At 36.2% G+C, this 23,735-nt stretch overlaps 1 protein-coding gene across 1 annotated transcript in view; it reads right to left on the minus strand.

The window, feature by feature from the left end:
• The window catches only part of ANKRD31 (ankyrin repeat domain 31), a 145,477-nt gene that overhangs the window by 16,932 nt on the left and 104,810 nt on the right, over positions 1-23,735 (minus strand). The window contains exons 21-23 of the mRNA XM_055086362.1: positions 16,793-16,889; positions 13,425-14,424; positions 6,606-6,746 (exon numbers count right to left, since the gene is read on the minus strand). Coding sequence (XP_054942337.1) covers positions 6,606-6,746; positions 13,425-14,424; positions 16,793-16,889 — 1,238 coding nt within the window. The remainder of the gene's footprint in view (positions 1-6,605; positions 6,747-13,424; positions 14,425-16,792; positions 16,890-23,735) is intronic.

Consider the following 23,735-nt stretch of genomic DNA (forward strand, 5'->3'; position numbering starts at 1 on the left):
ATTCTGTCAAGGCACTTATCCCACTTAAAGGAAATTATGTATTAATGTGTCCGTTTCCACTAAACTATAAGCTCCTTGAAGAAGGATCTGTATAATATTAATTTTTATTCTCTAGCTCTTCATATAGTGCCTGACAATACTAGGAAAAAACTCTTAAGTCCCAGCTCTTAAGCAAAATTCTTAAATTCTCTGAGCCTGAGTTTGTGCATCTGTTAAATGAGTATCTCCAGATTTTTAAGTTGTGAGGAGTAAAGGAGATAATATATATGATAATATATACTTTTGGCATGCTGTCTAGCACATCCTGAGTGCTCAGTAAATGCTTGTTACTGAACAGAGCGAGGAAGGCCTAAGGAATACAGACTGGTTAGGCAGCCTTTTAGCTCAATCCTATGACTAAACAAAGCTTGGTAATGTTAATGGAACAGACCTGGCCTACTCAGTGTGCTAAACCCTCCTCACTTGCCAGGGAAAGAGTGGTGAGGCCACTGAATGCCACCTGTCATTTCTCCAAACAACTAATAGTTAACAACAATGGATTTTGAACATTCATCCAAAAACAGCAGAATACACATTCTTTTCAAGTGCACATGGGACATTTTCCAGGATAGATCACATACTAGACCACAAAACAAGCCTCAATAAATTTAAGAAGACTAAAATCATATCAAGCATCTTTTCCAACCACAACACTATGTGACTAGAAATCAACTACAAGAAAAAAACTGCAAAATATCCTCACAAACACATGGAGGCTAAACAATATGCTACTAAACAACCAACGGTTCACTGAAGAAAGCAAAGAAGAAAAAAATATACCTAGAGACAAATGAAAACAAAATCATGATGATTCAAAACCTATGGGATGCAGCAAAAGCAGTTGTAAGAGGGAAGTTTATAGTGACACAAGCTTACCTCAGGAAACAAGAAAAAAATCTCAAATAAATGACCTAATCTTACACCTAAAGGAACTAGAGAAAGAAGAACAAACAAAACCTGAAGTTTGTAGAAGGAAAGAAATCGTAAGGATCAGAACAGAAATAAATGACACAGACTAAAAAAAAAAAAAAAAAAAAAAGAAAAAGAAAAAGTCAATGAAACTAAAATCTGGTTCTTTGAAAAGATAAAATGAAATTGATAAACCTTTAGTCAGACTTATCAAGAAAAAAAGGGAGAGGGCCCAAGTCAATAAAATTATAAATGAAAAGGAGAAGTTACAACCAGCACCACAGAAATACCAAGGATCTTAAAAGACTACTACAAACAACTACATGCCAATAAAATGGACAATCTAGAAGAAATGGACAAATTCTTAGAAATGTACAATCTCCCCACATTAAACTAGGAAGAAATAGAAAATGTGAATAGCCCAATTACCAGTAATGAAATTGAATCAGTAATTTAAAAACTCCGAACACACAAAAGTAAAGGACCAGATGGCCTCACAGGTGAATTCTACCAAACATTTAGAGAAGAGTTAACACCTATCCTTCTCAAACTATTCCAAAAAACTGCAGAGGAAGGAACACTTTTGAACTCATTCTAGAAGGCCAGCATCACACTGATACCAAAACCAGACAAGATATCACAAAAAAACCTCATAAAATTACAGCTAATATCACTGATAAACATAGACACAAAAATCCTCACAAAATATTAGCAAACAGAATCCAACAATACATTAAGAGGACCATACACCATGATCAAGTAGGATTTATCCTAGGGATGTAAGGATTTTTTGATGTCTGCAAATCGATCAATGTGATATACTACATTAACAAACTGAAGAATAAAAATCATATGATCATCTCAATAGATGCCGAAAAAGCTTTGCCCAAATTCAACATCCATTTATAATAAAAACACTCCAGAAAGTGGGCACAGAGGGAATATACCTCAACATAATAAAGATCACATATGACAAACCCATAGTTAACATCATACTCATGGTGAAAAGCTGAAAGCATTTCCTCTAAGATCAGAAACAAGACAAAGATGCCCACTCTTGCTACTTTTATTCACATAGTATTGCAAGTCCTAGCCACAACAATCAGGCAAGAAAAAGAAATAAAAGGCATCCCAATTGGAAACACATAAGTAAAACTGTCACTGTTTGCAGATGACATGATACTATACATAGAAAATATTAAAAACACCACCAGAAAACTACCAGAGCTCATCAGTGAATTCAGAAAAGCTGCAGGATACAAAATTAATATATAGAAATTTGTTGCCTTTCTATACATTAACAATGAACTATGTATGCATGCTGATTCACTTTGTTGTACAACAGAAACTAACACAGCATTGTGAAGCAATTATACTTCAATAAATATGTATTTTTTAAAAAAACAATGAACCATCAGAAAGAGATTAGGGAAACAATCCTGTTTACCATTCCATCAAAAAGAATAAAATACCTAGGAATAAACCTACCTAAGGAGATAAAAGTCCTGTACTTGGGAAACTGTAAGACACTGATGAAAGAAACTGAAAATGAAACAAACAAATGGAAAGAAAAACATGTTGTTGGACTGGAAGAATTAATATTGTTAAAATGACCATACTACCCAAGGCAATCTACAGATTCAATGCAACCCCTATTAAAATACCAATGGCATTTTGCACAGAACTAGAACAAATAATTTAAAAATTTGTATAAAAACACAAAAGACCTGAATAGCCAAAACAATCTTGAGAAAGAAGAACAGAGCTGGAGGAATCATACTCCCTGACTTCAGATTATACTACAAAGCTACAGTAATCAAAACAGTACGGGCACAAAAACACACACACAGATCAACAGAACAGAATAGAGAGCCCAGAAGTAAACCTATGCACTTATGGTCAATAAATCTATGACAAAGGAGGCAAGAATATACAATGGAGAAAAGACAGTCTCTTCAATAAGTGGTGCAGGGAAAACTGGATAGCTACATGTAAAAAAATGAAATTAGAATATTTCTCATACCATATACCAATCCAAATGGATTAAAGACCTAAATGTAAGACTGGAAATCACAAATTCCCAGAAGAAAACATAGGCAGAACACGCTTTGATATAAATCAAAGCAATATTGTTTTGGATCTGTCTCCTAAGGCAAAGGAAACAAAATAAAAAATAAACAAATGGGACCTACTTAAACTTAAAAGCTTTTGTACAGCAAAAGAAACCATCGACAAAATGAAAACACAAGCTACTGAAGGGGAGAAAATACTCACAAATGATATAACTATTTGCAAGTATTAAGGGGTTAATATCCAAAATGTATAAACAGCTCATACAACTCAATAGTAAAAAACAAACAGCCTGGTCAAAAAATGGGCAGAAGACCGGAAAAGAAATTTTTCCAAAGAACACATACAGATGGCCAACAGTCACATGAAAAGATGTTCAACACTGCTAATCATCAGAAAAATGCAAATCAAAACCACAATGAGGTATCACCTCACACCTGTCAGAATGGCTATCATCAAAAAGAATACAAATAACACATGTTGGCAAGGCTGTGGAGAAAGGGGAACCCTTTCATGTGCTGTTGGTGGGAATGTATATTGGTGCAGCCACAGTGGAAAGCAGTATGGAGGATTCTCAAAAAACTAAAAATAGAACTGTCATATGATTCAGCAATTCCAGTCTTGGGTATATATCTGAAAAAAACCCAAAAACACTAATTTGAAAAGGTACATGCACCCAATGTTCATAGAAGCATTATTTACAGTTGCCAAGATACGAAAGCAACCTAAGCGCCCATCAACAGATGAATGGATAAAGAAGATGTGGTATATATGTACAATGGAATATCACTCAGTCATAAAAAAAATGTAAACTTGCCATCTGTAACAACATGGATGGACCTGGAGGGTATTATGCTACGTGAAATAAATCAGACAGAGAAAGACAAATACTCTGTTATCACTTACATGTGGAATCTAAAAAATAAAATGAATGAATATAACAAAACAGAAACAGACAGAGATAGAGAAAATAAACTAGTGGTTACCAGAATGGAGAGGGAAGAAGGGAGGGGCAAGATAGGGGTAGGAGATTAAGAGGTACAAACTACTATGTATAAAATAAATAAGCTCTGAGGATATATTGTACAGCACAGGGAATATAGCCAATATTTTATAATAAATTTAAGTATAATCTATAAAGATTTTGAATGACTATGTTGTACAGCTGAAATCAGCTATACAGTAAAGTTTACCTGCAAGTATATAACAAGAAGAAAGAATGGATTTTGTTCACATTATCACCCCGACAATATCCAACACACCTTATGCACTCATCAATGTGTAGGCTCAGTATGTTTCCACCTATGTCTCAGATTTAAAGTATATTTTTATCAGTCAGTGCTGGGTAAAATTTTACCTTAGTAGCCTTAGAGGTCATGAGTCCCCATAGGTCCCAGACATATCACTAGGGATAATTCACACATTCAAAGAACACAGCTTTAAGAAAATCCACTGAGTTAAAAATCTATTATCCACAAGGTAGGAGTGATTTAATGAACAAGGATAACAGTGAATAGACCTCAAACTGAACAGGCACTAGGTCACTTCAGGAGACAGAAGCGGCAAGAGGAGTGAGTGATGTCCAGTGGAGTACGCATGAGGATTCCCTTGGCAAAGCTGTACAGCAGCTCAGCTGCTTGGGTACGAGGTATGAGTCATCTCTGTGTCTAGTGGCTGTGTCATTCTGTCTGATGTAGGACAAGACCTAGTTTTCTGGCATTTCTTGCCTGACAACCAACCAGTCCTGGCTCTATAGCCCCACCACTGTACTAGAACTAGTCGGTAGAAATGTTCACATTTACCAAGGTAGCAAAAAGCTCCTATCAAGAAGTGACTGTGAATTCAGGAGTTACCCCAAGACAAGAGGGGTAGGTTACTGTGGTAAATTTTAAAAGAGGCTTTAAAAAATTATAAACAAACTCACTGGGGCAGTGTTTCTCAGCTTGTGGTATTTACTAGACGTACATGAGTGTCCTACAGTAATTTTTGAAACTATTTCCATTTTTAGGATAATTAAAAAAAAAATCTAAGCTTGCTCAGATAATCTGTATGAGTATCTTATATCCAAGAATTGCCCTAATTCTAGTGCCCATATTTGTATTTGGCTTCACTATCACATAGATGTTAAACAATATGACTCCAATTGACATGGCTAATGAGAAAAGACCAGAGGCAATGTGATATGTAAATGAGGCATGTAAGTACAGAGTGAGAGCCAAATGATATCACAGCCAGCTATTCAAAGCAGAAAATGCAGTAGTTCCAACAGAGAAAAAGAGTGGGAGGACTGAGTCATCATCAGTGGGCCACAGGCATGTTAAGCTCAAATGAACCTAAGCTACCGCAATTAGTACCATATTCACACTGTGAGCACAGATTCAGTTTCAGCAAAACAATATCATCTATCATGAATTTAAGAAACTTTGTAATAAAAAGGGATTTCCATGGGTAAAATGTTAATTACTAACATGCAAATATTATTTATGAATCCATGGAAAGGATTTGGCAGGTTGAATTGAAAGCAGATGGCCTGGTGACTCCAGTGGTGGGAAATAAAAAATAATAATAATACAGGAAAAAAGAAACACAGAGAGACTATAATATAAAGCAGAGAAAATTTAAAATGTGCTCATGTAAGTGAAGGAACTGAAACACTGTTGTGGAAGCACCTGCAACAGAGGTCTAGGAGACCAGAATGCAGAGTTTAGGGACTAAGACTGAGATAGGAGCTAGGAAGGAGAGTGGGCAGAGCTGAGTTGGACAAACAACGAGAGAGGAAACCACTTTCTATTACTGGTGCACTGAGATTTACTGTAATGGCTAGTGGAGGTTGAAGGTATTTGCAATTCTGTGAAACAGTAATGGTGACTGTCTGATGACTCACACTTTCCTGGGTGAATCATTGCAATACTGTTCCCTGAAGGGGTGCCATGGACATCTGGAGGTGGCTGATCACTGGACCTCAAGGGTGTCAGTCATTGATACTCTTCAAATTGGTTATTAAACTGGGTTTATAACTCAGAAGTCAGAACTGAGGGGGAGACCACTAAGTCTGGGAAGTCTGAATAAAACTTCAGAAATATTTTTTTGGGAGGCTAGCAATTCATGGATAAGACTATGTTCAAACATAAAAGTGCACCATAACTTCTGTGTGTCTTAGGCCCCTTTATCATAACTTTCATCTTTAGGGGAAGATTTTGTTTTATTTTATCAGAATACTAGTAACATATTAATTAAATTATCAATTCACCAGTGGTTCCAAATTTTCTATGTGGAGTCACCTGCAATCACTGTGGAGGTGAGGTGGCAGGGACAAGAGGGGAAGATCGGGGGCATTCAATTTTCTGAGACTAGGTGAGGAACAAGGAAGGAGAGGCTCAGTTAGCTGTGCAATCCTGCTGTGGGGAATTCTGGCAAATAGGAATTGTGGGAGAAAGCATGTAGCATACTGAAGAAGGGATGCATGAGGACAAAACTAATTTGGAGAACTTTCAAATTCCTTTAAAAAATGAAATAGTTTTATCATCAAAAAATATGTACCTTTCCACTTGAATATGAAGTTAAAGATAAACTTAAGAATGACCCACCTTACTCCAAGCATAATTCCAGGTCACGTAACTATCAGCTCCTAGAAGATCCTTGAGCCAGATGACTGGGTTTTTATAAATCTGACCATTTTCTACCTTAATTTTGCCATTCAATAAAACACTGGCTTTATGGGTAGTCTCCTGAGGTGAAAAATAAAACAAAAATTAGGATTAAAAAATATCTGAAATATGTGAACTTCTGCTTCTGTCCATGATGAAGTAACAGGGACCAGATTTACCCTAACACATGACACAACCAAAAAAAAAAAAAGGCAAACTAAATATATGAAACAATGGTTTCCAAGATACCAAACATCAGGCAACAAAGTAGAGTGATCCTGAGAAATAAGAAACTAATGAGGTGAGCCCTACAATTGTCCCAACTCACTGCCTTGAGAGTTTCCAGGTCATGGTACAGGGAGAGGGCATCCAGGCAAAACCTGTGGATTCTCTGAGTTGAATAGACATAGTCTAGGGAGGCATGATGACTAGAGTTTGCAAGACAGAGTACTGAAGAAGAGAGAAATATATAGAGAGAGAACTCTGCAGATCTTCAGGGGGTCCTTTTTAAGTATTCCGCTGAGCCACGTGTGTGAGGAAATTACCCAAGCCTGGGAAAAGAACTACTTGAAAGAATTAGAGGTAATGGCATTCTCTGGCATTCTCAAAGGGCAGAAATAGCACCTGTTCCCAATAGTAAGACTAGAAAAACCTCAGAACTGATGGACATTGGGAGGTACACAGGAGAGTCTTGCCTCTGTAGTGGATATAATTAGCCTTAGACTGAACACTGCTCCAATCCTGCCTAACAAATTGTAAAAGCAAGACCCAAAAGGATCAAACTGTTTCTGTGTAAATTAACTATATTCTAGAACAAATATCCAAAATATTTTTAAGAATACAAACATAGCTGGCATCCAACAAGATAAATTTCACAATTCTGGGATCCAATGAAAAATTAACAGGCTTAGAAACAGGTAGGAAAATAAATCTATATGGAGGAGATACAGCAATCAATTGAAAATGACTGAGAACTCTCAGAGATGTTAGAATTAGCAGATAAGGACATTAAATAGTTATTATAATCATATTCCACATGTTCCAAAAGTTACATGGAGACATGGAAGATATAAAAGAAGACTCAAATCAAACTTCTAGAGATGAAAATTACAACATATGAAATGAAAAATACACTGGATGATATTAACAGATTAGACACTGCAAACAAAAAGATTAGTTAATTCAAAGACACAGGAATAGGAATGGCATAAAAAACCCACAGAGAAAAGAGAATTTAAAAATAAGATCATCACAGTGAGTTGCGGAATGATTTTAAGCAGCCTAATATGTATGTAATGGGAATTCAAAAACGAAGGGAGGGAAGAAAAAATATTTGAAAAATAATGGCTGAAACTTTTCCAAATTTGAGGCAATGATAAAACCAGAGATTCAAGAAGTTCAACAAACCCTGGAGCATCGTCCAACGAGAAATCTCCAGCACGAAACTTCACAAACCACTTTTGACGCATTTGATCAGTCACAGTACCTTCTCCATACACTGCACAAAACTTTTTATGCATTTCAGTTGTGTTTTAACCCTTCTTGAAATAATGAAGTATAATATGCTGAAAATGTTGCTTTTTTTCTTCCACCTTCAATATTAAAATGGCTACACAAAAATTCACCAGTTTTGATAAGTCTTTTTTTAAATGCACACTGATATGACAGCTGTCACATACAATCTAACAAAATTGTTTTAAATGAAGTTAAAGACAACTAAGTGCTACTAGAGCCATCTTAAGAAAAAAAATGAACAAACCTTTTGGCCCACCCAACAGTATACATGAAGTGGTAAAAATATCACTTAAAGGTAGATTGTGAGAAATTAAAAACAGATACCATAAACTCTAAAGGCAGAACTAAAATAGAAAGTTATAGCTGGGAGTTCCCTGGTGGTCCAGTGGTTGAGACTCGGCTCTTTCACTGCTGCGGCCCGGGTTCAATCCCTGGTTGGGGAACTAAGATCCCACAAGATGCACAGTGTGGTCAAAAAAAAAAAAAAAAAAAAAAAGAGAAAGTTACAGCTCATAAACGACAAAGGGGATAAAGCATAAAAAGATGAAAAAAGGAACAAAGAGAGATAAGAGAACTAGAAAACAAATACCATACCACATGACAGATTTAAACTAACTATATAAAAAGTCACATTGAATGTAGTATTCTAGAATTGACTTCTGGCACGATGGTATGAGGATCCACTCCCAGGTAAAAACTACTAAAAAAAATTTTAAGTTGCTGAAAATAAATGGTCATAAGGGCATGCAGTAAGTGAAGACACATCTATTCAACAAAATCTATGAAAATTAGGTTTAAAAAAATGTGAGAAACAGTGATATTTGAACCAAGACTGCTTCCTTCCTCCCCCCACAGCGAGGTGGAGACTCCCCTTGACTGCTACAGCCAAGAGCACAGGGCTCTCTCTCCCTAAAACTGCCACTCAGAGGGCTACCTTCTTGGTAGGAGTAAGACATAAACATTTCTCATCCTGCCTCAGCTATCTGTTGCTAAGTCCAAGTTGTGGGCAAGTGCAGCCAAGAGGTGGGGGTTCTTTTCTTCTGTTTAACCTGTACTGGTGAGACAGAGTCTGTACCTTTGGCAGGGTGCTACTGAGACTATTGGGGTCCTGCTCACACTTGCCCTGGCTTGTAAGGTGGTGGTTTCATGTCAGGAGAGGCAAATTGAAAAGGCAAGAGGCTAGTGTGCTCCTTTCCACTAAATGCTCAGGTCCTAAAGCAGGGGTATCATTCAGAGGGAAGCTGCCATGTTCCTGCCCTAAGCTCCAGAGCCATGGCACAGATATTTTGCCTGGGAACAATAACAAACGTAAGAGAAGATGAGGATCAATATACAGACTTGCTACAATACATTACCTACTCTAAAATATCTAAAATGTCAAGTTCCAACAAAAAATTATAAGACATGTGAAGAAACAGGAAGTATGACACATACAGCAAAATAAACAAAAAAGCAACATAAACTGCCTGTGAGAATGACCAGGTGTTAGATTTAACAAAGATTTCAAAACAGCCATTTATATACATGTTCAAAGAACTAAAGGAAACCATAATTAAGGATGGAAAGCAAAGTATGATAACAATATCACATCAAAGAGAAAGTATCAATAAAGAAAATTTATTAAGAAACAAAAAGAAGTTATGGAGTTGAAAAGTACAATAACTAAAATGAAAAATTTAATAAAGAGGCTCAACAGATTTCCAATGTCAGAAGAAAGAATTAGTAAACTTGAAGAGAGATCAATAGAGATTATGTAAGCTGAAGAAAAAGAAAAAAGAGTGAAGAAAAATGAAAAAGCTTCAGAGACTTGTGGGACACCATTAAGCACATCAACATATGCATAATGGGAGTACCAAAAGGATAGGAGAAAGGAGCAGAAAAAATATTTGAAGTGATAATGGCTAAAAATTTCCCAAATTTATTGAAAAACATTAATCTACATATTCAGGAAGCTCAATGACTTCCAATAAGGATAAACACAAAGAGAACCATAAATAGATACATAGTAAAAATACTTAAAGTAAAAGACAATAAGAAATTATTGAAAGAAGCAAGTGAAAAATGACTCATCACTTACAAGGTAAACCCCAAAAGATTAACAACTGACTTCTTATCAGAAGCAATGAAATCCAGAAGCAGTGGAATAACACACTCAAAGTACACAAAGAAAAACCTGTAACCAAGAATTCTATTTTCAGCAAATCTTTCAAAAATAAAGGTGATGTAAAGAACTCTCTTGAGAAAATTTGTTGCTAGCAGACCTGCCTTACAAAAAATACTAAAGGAAGTTCTTCAGGTTGAAATCAAGTGACCCCCAAATGGTAATATGAATCCACACGGAAAAACAAAGAGCATCAGTAAAAATAATCACATATTATAAAAGACAATATAAATGCACATTTCTTCTTTCTTTGCTTGACTAATTTTTAAAACAATTGTACAAAACAATAGGGATATAATACATATATATTTGCAAAAGCACAAAGGAGGTGGGTGGAAGAAGTTTTACTGGGCTAAGAAAATGACTCCATATGGTAACTCAAATCCACAGGAACAAATGAAGAGAACGAGCAAGGATAAATAAGAAGGTTAATATATCAAAAGTTATAAATATAAACTTGCTCTCCTTTCTTCTCCTCAGCTTCTTTACAAGTCACAAAATTTTATAAATAATTATAGCAATGAATTATTGGGTTTATAACATTTACAGATATATCAATAATATATATAATAATAATATCACAAAGGGAAAGAGAAAACTTGAGCAACACTATAAACTAACTAGACTGAACAGGCATCTATAGAAAACTTCTCCTAATGATAGGAGAATATATACATTCTTCTCAAGTACACATGGGACATTCTCTAGCATAGGCTATACACTATCTAAGCCACAGAATAAGTCTCAGAAAATTTAAAAGGACCAAAATAATACAAAGTATGTTCTCTAAGAGTAATGGAATGAAATTAGAAATTAGTAACAAAAAAATGAGAAACTCACAATTATGTGGAACTCAAACAACATACTCCTAAATAACCAATGGGTTAAAGAAGTAATCAAAAGGTAAATGAGAAAATACTTTGAGATGAATTAAAATGAAGGCAAAACATACTGAAACGTATGGGATGCAGTAAAAGCAGTGGGTTAGAGGGAAATTTATAGGTGTAAATGCGTATATTGAAAAAGAAGAAAGATCTCACGTCAATAACCTAAACTTACACAAAAGACACTGGAAAGAGAACAGCAAACTAAACCTAAAGCAAGCAGAAGTAAGGAAATAGTAAATATTAAAGTGGAAAAAAGTAAAACATGCAATAGAAAAATAGAGAAAATCAAAAAAATCAAAATTGGTTCTTTGAAAAGATTAATAAAATTGACAAACCTTTAGCTAGATTAACCAAGAAAAGCAAGAGGGAAGACTCAAATTACTAAGAGCAAAAATAAAAATGTGGACATTACTACTGACCTTATAGAAATAAAATGGACTATAAGAGACACTATGAACAACTGTATGCCAATAAATTAGATGAAATGAGCAAATTCCTAGAAAGATACAAACTACCAAAACTGACTCAAGAATAGACAATCTGAAAAAAAAAATACTATAAAAAGTAGACACTGAATTAATAATCCAAAAAACTATCAACAACAAAAAAGCCCAGATGGTTTTACTGCTGATTACCAGAAAACATTTTAAAAAGACTTAATACCAATTCACAAACTCTTCCAAAAAATAGAAGAGAAGGAAACACTTTGGAATTCATTCTGTGAGACCAGTATTACTCTGAGACCAAAACCAAAGACAACACAAGAAAACTACAGACCAATATGCTTAAATGACTCTATGGACACCCTGTAGGAAGAAAGAGGAAAAAATACAAAAACAGTAGAAAACTTTTTTTTTTTAGCAATCATTTAGATTTTATACTTTGCGTATGTACATACGTCAAAACTTGTCAAATTATATACTTTAAATACGGGTAGTGTATTGTATATCAATTATATCTCAATAAAGCTGTTTAAAATAGCTGAAATACAAAAAATCATATTAGAATTTTATCATTGCTGATCCAGAGAAGTAACCACAGCTGTCAAAATTTTAGTTAATGTAACCAATTAATAACTGAAATTTGAGTTGCTTTGGCTAATGTGAAGTAGGTACTACTTAGCAATAAATTGGTTGACAGGCAAGCAAACAGGAACATCAAGGGATCTGAGATCAAGCTGCTAATTTAGTGTTTAAACTATAGCTTGGAGCTTTAAAATTAAATTTTTTTGCTCCTAACTTATAAATAAAGCTTATTAACTAGGAAAAGTCTTATAATCCAGAAGTGGAAAGGGTTGAAAAAAGGGGTCATTTAGATTAAATTCTAATTAGCTTGGATTGGTTTTCTGTTGGATTGGTGCACAAGCAAAGCAGCATTCCAGGATCCTGCAATCTTTGCCATTCTTATATCCTCTTTCAAAAAATGAATGGGGGGAAAAGGGAAAGGAAGCCTCCTTTGTAGGCATTTCTAGCAGAACCTTTTTTTTCCTCTTCTGTTATTATGCATATGTGATATTGTTTCTTTTTTGTTTTTGTTTTTTTTTTGGTTTTCTTTTTGTTTGTTTTTTTTGCGGTACACGGGCCTCTCACTGTTGTGGCCTCGCCCATTGCGGAGCACAGGCTCCGGACGCGCAGGCTCAGCGGCCATGGCTCACGGGCCCAGCCGCTCCGCGGCATGTGGGATCTTCCCAGACCGGGGCACGAACCCCTGTCTCCTGCATCGGCAGGCGGACTCTCAACCACTGCGCCACCAGGGAAGCCCGTGATATTGTTTTAATTGAGTTACATTTACCCAAACTCCAAGTCACTTTCTGTTTCTAAATTGAGCTACTATGGAAGATGAGTTTATACTCAACCCTTATTAGCGGAAGCTTTAGGAGTACACACTGGTAGTTCTCAAAACTTTGGGACCAAACACAGCTCCAATTTATTATTTTTATTTTGTTCTTAAATCCTTCCTGCTGCAGTAAAACTGACTAATTCTGGTCTGAGAGCCTAAAGGTGCTTGTGACTAAAATGTACAGGGCAAGTTTAGGAGCATGATTTCACTTGCTAAGATATAATGATTAAGTCTCTCCATTCAAGAAGCCCAGCCAAACCCTATTTCCCTAATTAGAGCTAAACACTGACACTATGTGACAGCAACATTTACTCACTTATAAAATTTACATAATTTTAGAGGAAAAAAAAAGGATACCTGTGTTTTGAATTCCAGAATATTATTTCCCGGATTAATTCTTCCTAGCAATATCAGATCCTTTATCTGCATACATTTCTTTTTAGGAGTTGTGCTGTATTTTGAAGGATTTTTTACAGTATGTTGACGGCCAGACCCAGAGGAGGAGGAGCTCTGACTATCATTTGCATGTGGAACAGCAAGAGCTGGTTTTTTAAGATAAGGTTTCACCTGATGCCCCATATTACTGCCAAAGACATCAATCCCTTGATGTACCAGGGATTCTGATGTCCCCTTATGTGGTTGCTGGGAAGCTGTTTTCCTGTTTCCTTTTTTTGGATCACAATTGGAAAGAGCCTGATCACAAATAACAGTTGATGGATTGGCATCATTGTGGGCAAATACACTTGCGGTTTCTGAAATCTTTAATGTGCCAGTTACTGCTGAAGGACTAAAGGACTCATGTCCTTTGGCTGTAGTATCTGTAAGATCATTTTCTTTTTGTGAATATTCTGCTTGAGCAATAAAAGAAATAGGTTGGGATTGTAATTTAATCTTCTTAGTGCCATCTGAAAGTCTGGATTTTGATAATCTATCTAAGGTACAGTCACTGACACTTTGTTTAGAATTCAGTTCATTTCCAGAAAATTCTTCCCTTCTCACTGTCTTTGAATTTAGACAAGTGTTGGTATTTTGGTTGTCATGCCAGATTTCCCAAGACAACTGTGTTTCCTGCATGCTTCCACAAACAAGGCTGACAGGAGAAAGTGAACCTGACTGGGGCTGTACTGAATTTTCCAGACTAGTAAACTCTTGGCTGTCCTTTTCATTAGAGATTTCTGAGCTCAATGGCAGCTTCTTGAAACTAAGACCAGAGAAAGATGTAACATTCTTATAGTTCTGAATTTTCTGGCTTATTTTTTTCTGTTTTTTTGCTACAAGTAAAAGGCTCTTCTGCCTTGTGGCCAAGTTAGCTAGTTGTTCTCTCAGGACTCCATGCTTAAATGACTCTATGGACACCCTGTAGGAAAAAACAGAAAGAGGAAAAAATACAAAAACAGTAGAAAAAACCTTTTTTCAGCAGTCATTTAGATTTTATACTTTGTGTCAATTTAATCAGCTCAAAGAACACAAGAGTCTATCTTTGCAAAGTATATTCTTTGAGAGGAAACTGTTGCTTTACTTGAGGTAAATAAGTTTGCCTTATTTAGGAGGTGACAGTGTGGTTATCCACATTTATATTCACATCATTACTTATCAGTTGTGAGTCAGCCCTAAAAGAGAAACAAAACTTGGGTTGTTTATCTAGATATCTAATAGTCCTTTAGTTGGAAGGTATAAATTGATGGCCAAGGAGCAACATCATTCTTTAAGTTTGGAATTCACTTACCTGTTTACAGTGAAATGGTGTATCAATAAGTAAAATTTGGGAGTAAGTTCCACCCAAATTCCCTTAGTTATGGAGGACTGAGATTGTTTTGTGAATAATTATAAGTAAGCTAGACGTGAGAAATGTCAATTCATCAAGTACTTATTGTATTGGGTTGGCCAAAAAGCTCATTTGGGTTTTTCCGCAAGATGTTACGGAAAAACTCGAATGAACTTTTTGGCCAACCCAATAATTGTACTTTGAATCTGTAGTGAGGTACTTTGAAGTGACTACCCAGATAAGCATTAACCTGTGTGCCCTCCTTAAACCAAGTCTCTCAGGGGCTTGAAGACTGAATGGGAGGAAACTGGCTCATCCACACCTGTCTTTTGGTTATACTCACCTATTCCACACTGATCTTCAGGATATTGGAAACTTTGTTTCCAGTAGCTCTCAAACTTTTTGGTTTCAGGACTTTTTTATACTCTTAAAAAATATTGAGGAACGCAAAGAGCTTTTGTTTATTTGAGTTATATCTATCAATATTTACTGTTTTAGAAAATAAGAGAAAATTTTAAAACACAAGACTACACAAGTGCACATTCCATTAGCTATTAGAGTGATGATATCATCACACGCCATGTGGCCTCTAGAAAATTCCATTGTACACTTATGAGAAAATGAGAGCAAAAGAGGGCAAATAACATCTTAATGTTATTATAAAAATGTTTTTGACTTCTTAGACCCCTGGGGGGTCTAAGGGACCCTCAGGGACCATCTTTTTAGAGTAGCTGTTTTAAGAGAAAGCAATAGTATAGATACTTGTCTCTCCTAACACAGCTTAGAGTTGCTGGTACCAAACTCCAAACCAACTGGATGTCAAAGCAAGTAGTAGATGTAAGTGGAAGAAGCATCAAGAAGAAATCAGATTAGCAAATAACTGGTAGTATAAAATGCAAGAAGCTGGACAGGAGAGAAGAAAGAAGAAATTAATATCACATTTAGAACTATGTGAAACAAAGAGTTCAGACAGAAAATACAAATGCTCTTTAGATTACAAGATTTTAAGGCTAATAGCAACATTAGTATGAAGACACGCATATATAAAGGAATATTATTCAGCCATAAAAAAGAAATAAATCCTGCCATTTGTGACAACATGGATGGATCTTGAGCACTATGCTAAGTAAAAAAAGTCAGACAGAAAAAGACATACTGTATGATCTCAATGATATTTGGAAGCTAAGACAAAAACAAAAAAGGCATAGATACAGAGAACAGACTGGTGGTTGGTGGAGGTGGAGGTGGCAGGTGGGTGAAATGGGTGAAGGTAATCAAAAGGTATAAATTTCCAGTTATGAAATAAATAAATAAGGCATGGGAGTGTAATATATAGCATGGTGACTATAGTTGATAATACTGTATTACATATTTGAAAGTTGCTAAGAGACCTTAAAAGTTCTCATCACAAGAAAAAAGAAAAGAAGAATAGAAAAACTAAAAAAAATAATGCTCAAAACAAGAAAAAATATATAACAAATTTCTCCAAAAAAACGGATGATAAGAGGTAAATAATCAATATAATCAGGATAAAACTCTTTAAGGACCCTGAGAGTTTAGAAGTACACAAAACCACAAAATATACATGATTAAACTGCTTAGAAGAACGACATTTGTGATAGCATAAAAGAAAAAATTTTAATTTAAAAAATGTGAGTTTACTAAAGAAAGAAATTTACTTATGGGATTCATGACCAGAAAGGCTTTCATAAAATTCATGGCTGTAGAAAACTTTTTAAGATAGTAAAATGTCCTTTTCTGAACATTTCAAGTAATAAAGTAGAAAAACATCTTTCTAGGAAGTATAATTCCTCATGGAGATAATAGATTAGATGACCTCATAAAGTCCTTTTCTGGTCCTAAGCAACATTTGTACTCTTAAGAAATTCTAGGCCTACTGTAGATAAAAACAGATAAATTCTGAAAACTCTAAAGCATTCCTATTTATTTTTTCACTCACCTGTATTTTTTAGCTAAATCATCCCTTTCTGCCTTCTGTTTGGCAAGCACGTTGTCCATAACCTCCTTTATCTCTAACATTTTATCAATGTATTGTTCTAGAAACATGGTAATAAAATAAAAAGTCAGTTAATTGAGAGATAACAAATGTTAAATTTGGTCACACAGGACTTAGCCTTACTGTTAATTAAAAAGCCATTATTTTCCTAGGAATTATGTCACTCTATGGAAGTACTCTGAAGTGTATAAGTAAGAAAATGGTATCAAGAAGCAGGCCAGACTGAATTCTAATCCTGCTACCCCACTGACTAAGCTTTGTGAACCTGGACAAGTCACTGACCTCTCTGGTCAGCTTCCTTACCTGTGAAATGAGGGTAGTAAAGGAAAATAAATAGGAAGATAAATATTTTGTCTGTTAAAACTATTTATTTTTTAAAATACAAAAGGAATACACTGTCAATGTAAAGAAAATTTGCAAATAATATGAATGTTTACGGAGAAGAGAAGTCAAAGAGTATCCCACTCAATCACTCCTCCTCAATATTTCACTCCATGAAAGAGACTGCTGTTAATACTTTGTTAAGGGGGTGTGTGTGTGTGTGTGTGTGTGTGTGTGTGTGTGTGTAAACTTTAAAATATATTTATATATTGTTCTATATTTTATTTGTACTATATGTAACTATTATACGTACTTAAAAAAAAGAGTCACACTACCAGTTCTTTTTTTAAAATTAATTTATTTTTTATTTTATTTATTTTTGGCTGTGTTGGGTCTTCACTGCTGCACACAGGCTTTCTCTAGTTGTGGTGAGTGGGGGCTACTCTTCCTTGCAGTATGCAGGCCTCTCATTGCGGTGGCTTCTCTTGTTGCAGAGCATGGGCTCTAGGCATGCAGGCTTCAGTAGTTGTGGCATGCAGGCTCAGTAGTTGTGGCTCGTGGGCTCTAGAGCACAGGCTCAGCAGTCGTGGCACATGGGCTTAGTTGCTCTGTGGCATCTTCATGGACAAGGGCTCGAACCCATGTCCCCTGCATTGGCAGGAGGATTCTTAACCACTGCACCACCAGGGAAGTCCCACACTGTCAGTTTTTGTTCTTTATACTTAACACTTAGATAGGGCTATATGATATCTAGTCACTTATTGATCTATATAAAATTACTTTTATAATAATTAAATTTTTTCTACTTTTTTCGATTGCTTCCCAAGGCATCATGACCTCCCCCATCACAGATTCACAGGATTTACATGTAAATGTCAGTTATGTCCAAACCCAGATTCCCAAATAGGAAATTTCTCTTAGATGAATACATTTTATTTCTTTTAAGCCTACTTGCTATTCATTTCATTTTTGGCTTTGTTTCTTAAGCTTCTTCCTAATTTTTTAAGACCAATGCATATTTTTCTAGATAATTTAACTAGAAAAAATCAGTGGTGAAAAATGACATGAAGTTCATAGCTGGAATTGACCCTAGAACCTCCCTCTGCAAATCAGACAAATGATTTGATAAGTATAGAGTCTGTTCCCAGACTAGTTTCTATCTCCCTATTATTATGGCAAAAGATTAGTTTCACGATGTGATGCATATGCTAACAAAGGGGAGAAACTTGTACGATAATTAAGAATTTAGATATAAATTTTTTAGCAGATTTGACACTTTAATGAAAAACATTTACATTATCTATGTCTCCTGTTACATTTGGGTTTTCTAACTGAATTGTAAACCACTGGTAAAAATAACATTATCATAGTAACCTAAAAGATTCTATATATTTCTATAAGAATGGATATAAAGATGTTTTACATGTAACTTGATACTATATACTTATTTATCAAAGAGACAAAATTAATCAATGGTATCTTAGAGAAAACCTAGAAATTGCCCTAATATGTGTAAGATTTTAATATGTGATAATAAGGCTTTGTAAACAATGAAGATGAGAGGAATTATTCAACAAATAAGAGTAGGCAAATGGGGTAGTAATATGGGGGAAAGCCCTATTCTGTCATTATACCGTATGTGGCAGAGAAATTTCAGTTGAATTATAGAGTTAAGATGCTTAGGAAAAAAAACATATAAAATGTTTAAAATGAACATTTTTTTCTGCCTCAATTCAGTTGAGGCACTAAAAATATTTGACATCAAAGTGTATATAAAACATCAATAAGAAAAATTTACAAAGAAATGTACAAAAAAATTCATTACTCTTGGATCCCTCAACCAGATCAAAGATACAAAAGATGTCAGAATATGGAGGTGGCGACTTTGTAAAACTGTTTCTTTAGAGAGCTGTAGCTTAACTGGGTGGGGTTCTCTATGCTGAGCAGCAAAAGTGAAAGGCGAGGGCATTTCTCCCCTTTACCTCAAGCCTAAAGGGGTAGTTTCTCAAAGGACTATTAAGAGTGTAATGACTTTCTATTGAGGTGACAATGGACTCATATCTGACTTCCTCTTTGACCTGGAACATCTTAGAGGTTGAGACCCTGAAAAGCAGGGAGCTTCCACAGCAGAGCAAGGAGAAAGATGCTGCTGTGCTAGGAATTAACTGTCCTTCCTTCTAACAGTGGGTCCAAGGAGCCAGGATCTTGAAGACAGTGTGGAGGCTGCCCTGTGGTCCTGCATATGAGGGTTTGTAGTAAGGTGGACCACCAGGAAAAAAAAGAAGCTGAGAGGAGACTGAGAGGGCCCCGGGAAAGAAAAATGTGCACTGTCATATTATGGGAGCTATGTAGAAGTTTCAGAACAGCCTCAGAAATTTTGTTTTGAAGAAACTTAGTTTTAAACAACTGCAAAAGAGTGATGGCGCCAACCACAGTCAGGACTTGATCACCAGCCAAGAACTCTAGAGTCCTACTGCCTTACCTCTCCTCCCCTAAAGGGGCAATGAGACCAAAAATAGGGATCATGATTAGAATAATCATGGTGATAACAGAATAAAATTAAGTTACAAAGCCTGGGGGTGGGGAGGGGAGGAAAGTTTCTAATCTTAGAAGCATTAAAAGAAACAGCAAAGAGGCTGATACACTGTACTATACAGAATTTGAGAATGTCTGTATTTAAGCATACACTAACATGTTATGAATAAAAAGACAGTTAAGGGGTGAAAAAAGTATTTGCAGCAGTTATGGCAGAAAAGGGGTCAATAACTTTTGATTATATAAAATGGCTCCAATTTATTAACAAGCAGGAACAGTCAGTTTACGAAACAGAAAATAAAACTAGTGAAAAAGTACCACTAATAAAATCAATAAGGCAGATGAAAATATGATACATATTTTTTATTAAACCAGTAAAATTTTTTTTTCCATAAAATTATTTAAAATGAAAATACTGATGCTATTAGCAGCGTAAAGGCAAACAAACACAAATGTGTGTTGGCGGAAGTACAAATTATTATGTAATACTTTAGGAAATCAATTTATCAATATGAACCAATAGATTTTAAAATGTTTATATATTTTTGACCCAATAATTTCAGTTATGTTAATTTTTCCTAAGAAGATAATCCTAAATCCAGAAAAAACTATATGTTGTAGTGTAATAGCAAAAAATTACAAAAATCTAAATGCTCATGACGAAGTGAGAGAGTGGCATGGACATATATACACTACCAAACGTAGGGTGGATAGCTAGTGGGAAGCAGCCGCATGGCACAGGGAGATCAGCTAGGTGGTTTGTGACCACCTAGAGGGGTGGGAGGGAGGGAGACGCAAGAGGGAGGGAACATGGGGATATATGTATATGTATAGCTGATTCACTTTGTTGCAAAGCAGAAACTAACACACCATTGTAAAGCAATTATACTCCAATAAAGATGTTAAAAATATAAAAATTTAAAAAATGCTCAACAAAAAGGGGAAGATTAAGTAAACCATGGAACATTTATTGAACATTTACTATGTAACCACTAAGAATGATGACTATGACAAAAAAGAATGTAAAAACAGCACTTCTAGCACACCTACCAAAAAAGATATCCTACATCCAAAGACAAAGAAACCACAATGAGACAGTAGGAGGGGCGCAATCGCGATAAAATCAAATCCCATACCCGCCAGGTGGGCAACCCACAAACTGTAAAATAATTATACCACAGAAGTTCTCCCACAGGAGTGAAAGTTCTGAGCCCCACGTCAGGCTCCCCAGCCTGGGGGTTTGGCAATGGGAGGAGGAGGCCCCAGAGAATCTGGCTTTGAAGGCCAGCAGGGTTTGATCACAGGAATTCCACAACACTGCGGGAAACAGAAACTCCACTCTTGGAGGGTGCACACAAGGTCTCCTGTGCACCAGGAGCCAGGGAAAAAAGCAATGACTTCATGAGAGCCTGGGCCAGACCTACCTGCTAGTATTGGAGGGTCTCCTGCAGAGGTGGGGGGTGGCTGTGCCTCACTGCAGGGACAAAGACACTGGTGGCAGTAGTTCTGGGTAGTACTCATTGGCATGAGCCCTCCTGGAGGGCGCCATTTTCTCACCAAGACCTGGCCCCACCCAACAGCCTGTGGGCTCCAGTGCTGGGACACCTTGGGCCAAACAACCAACAGGGCAGGAACACAGCTCCACCCATCAGCAGACAGGCTACTTAAAGTCTTCCTGAGCACACAGCTGCTGGCTAAACACTCCCCTTGACATGGCCCGCCCACCAGAGGGACAACACCCAGCTCCACCCACCAGTGGGCAGGAACCAGTCCCTCCCACCAGGAAGCCTGCACAACCCTCTTATACAGCCTCATCCACCGGGGGGTGGGGGGAGGGCAGACAGCAGAAGCAAAAAGAACTATAACCCTGCAGCCTGCAGAATGGAAACAGCAATCTCAGAAAGTTAGACAAAATGAGATAGCAAAGGAATATGTCCCAGATGAAGGAACAAGATAAACACCAGAAGAACAACTAAGTGAAGTGGAAATGGGAAATCCATCTGAAAAAGAATTCAGAGTAATGATAGTAAAGATGATCCAAGACCTTGAAAAAATAATGTAGGCACAGATCGAGAAGATACAAGAAATGTTTAACAAAGACCTAGAAGAATTAAAGAACAAACAAACAGAGATGAAAAGTACAATAACTGAAATAAAAAATACACTAGAAGGAATCAATAGCAGAAAAACTGAGGCAGAAGAACGGATAAGTGACCTGGAAGACAGATGGTGGAAATCACTGCTGCAGAACAGAATAAAGAAAAAAGAATGAAAAGAAATGAGGACAGCCTAAGAGACCTCTGGGACAACACTAAATGCACCAACATTCACATTACAGGGGTCTCAGAAGGAGAAGAGAGAGAGGAAGGACCTGAGAAAATATTTAAAGAGATAATAGCTGAAAAATTCCCTAACATGGGAAAGGAAATAGTCATCCAAGTCCAGGAAGCACAGATAGTCCCAGGCAGGATAAACCTAAGGAGAAACATGCTGAGACACACAGTAATCAAACTGACAAAAAATAAAAACAAAGACAAAATATTAAAAGCTACAAGGGAAAAACAACAAATAACATACAAGGGAATAAGGTTATCAGCTGCTTTCTCAGCAGAAACCCTGCAGGCCAGAAGGGAGTGGCACAAAATACTTAAAGTGATAAAAGGAAAGAACCTACAACCAAGAATACTCTATCCAGCAAGGCTCTCATTCAGATTCGATGGAGAAATCAAAAGCTTTACAGACAAGCAAAAGCTAAGAGAATTCAGCACCATCAGACCAGCTTTGCAACAAATGCTGAAGGAAATTCTCTAGGTGGAAAAGAAAAGGCCACAACTAGAAATGAGAAAATGATGACTACAACAGATACACACACAAAAAAGAAAAAGGAATCCAAACACAACACTAAAGTTAATCATCAAATCACAAGAGAAGAGAACAAAAGAGTAAGGAAGGAAAAAAGACCTAGAAAACCAAATCTGAAACAATTAACAAAATGGCAATAGGAACATACATGTTGATAATTATCTTAAATGAAAACGGATTAAATGGCCCAACCAAAAGACATAAACTGGCTGAATGGATACAAAAACAAGACCCATATATATGCTGTCCACAAGAGACCCATTTCAGATCTAGGGACATACAGATTGAAAGTGAGGGGATGAAAAAAGGTATTCCATGCAAACGGAAATCAAACAAAAGCTGGAGTAGCAATACTCATATTAGACAAAATAGACTTTAAAATAAAGACTGTCACAAGAGACAAAAAAGGACACTACATAATGATCAAGGGATCAATCCAAGAAGATGTAACAATTGTAAATATATATGTACCCAACATAGGAGCACCTCAATATATAAGGCAAATACTAACAGCCATAAAAGGAGCAACTGACAAAAACACAATAATAGTGGGGGACTTTAACACTCCACTTTCATCAATGAACAGATCATCCAGACAGAAAATCAGTAAGAAAACACAGGCCTTAGATGACACATTAGACCAGATGGACTTAATTGATATTTATGGAGCATTCCATCCAAAAGCAGCAGAATACGCATTCTTCTCAAGGGCACATGGAACATTCTCCAGGATTGATCACATGCTGGGCTACAAAGTGAGCCTTGGTAAACTTAAGAAAATGGAAATCCTATCAAGCATCTTTTCTGACCACAACACTATGAGATTAGAAATCAACTACAAGAAAAGAACTGTAAAAAACACGAACATGTGGAAGCTAAACAATATACTACTAAACAACCAATGGATCACTGAAGAAATCAAAGAGGAAATAAAAAAATACCTAGAGACAAATGAAAACAAAAGCACGATGATCCAAAACCTATGGGACACAGCAAAAGCAGTTCTAAGAGGGAAGTTTATAGCAATACAATCTTACCTCAGGAAACAAGAAAAATCTCAAATAAACAACCTAAGCTTACACCTAAAGCAACCAGGGAAAGAACAAACAAAACTCAAAGTTAGTAGAAGGAAAGAAATCATAAAGGTCTGGGCAGAAATAAATGAAAT

This window comes from Physeter macrocephalus, chromosome 8 (assembly GCF_002837175.3).
Source record: "Physeter macrocephalus isolate SW-GA chromosome 8, ASM283717v5, whole genome shotgun sequence".
NCBI classification, from domain to species: Eukaryota; Metazoa; Chordata; class Mammalia; order Artiodactyla; family Physeteridae; genus Physeter; species Physeter macrocephalus.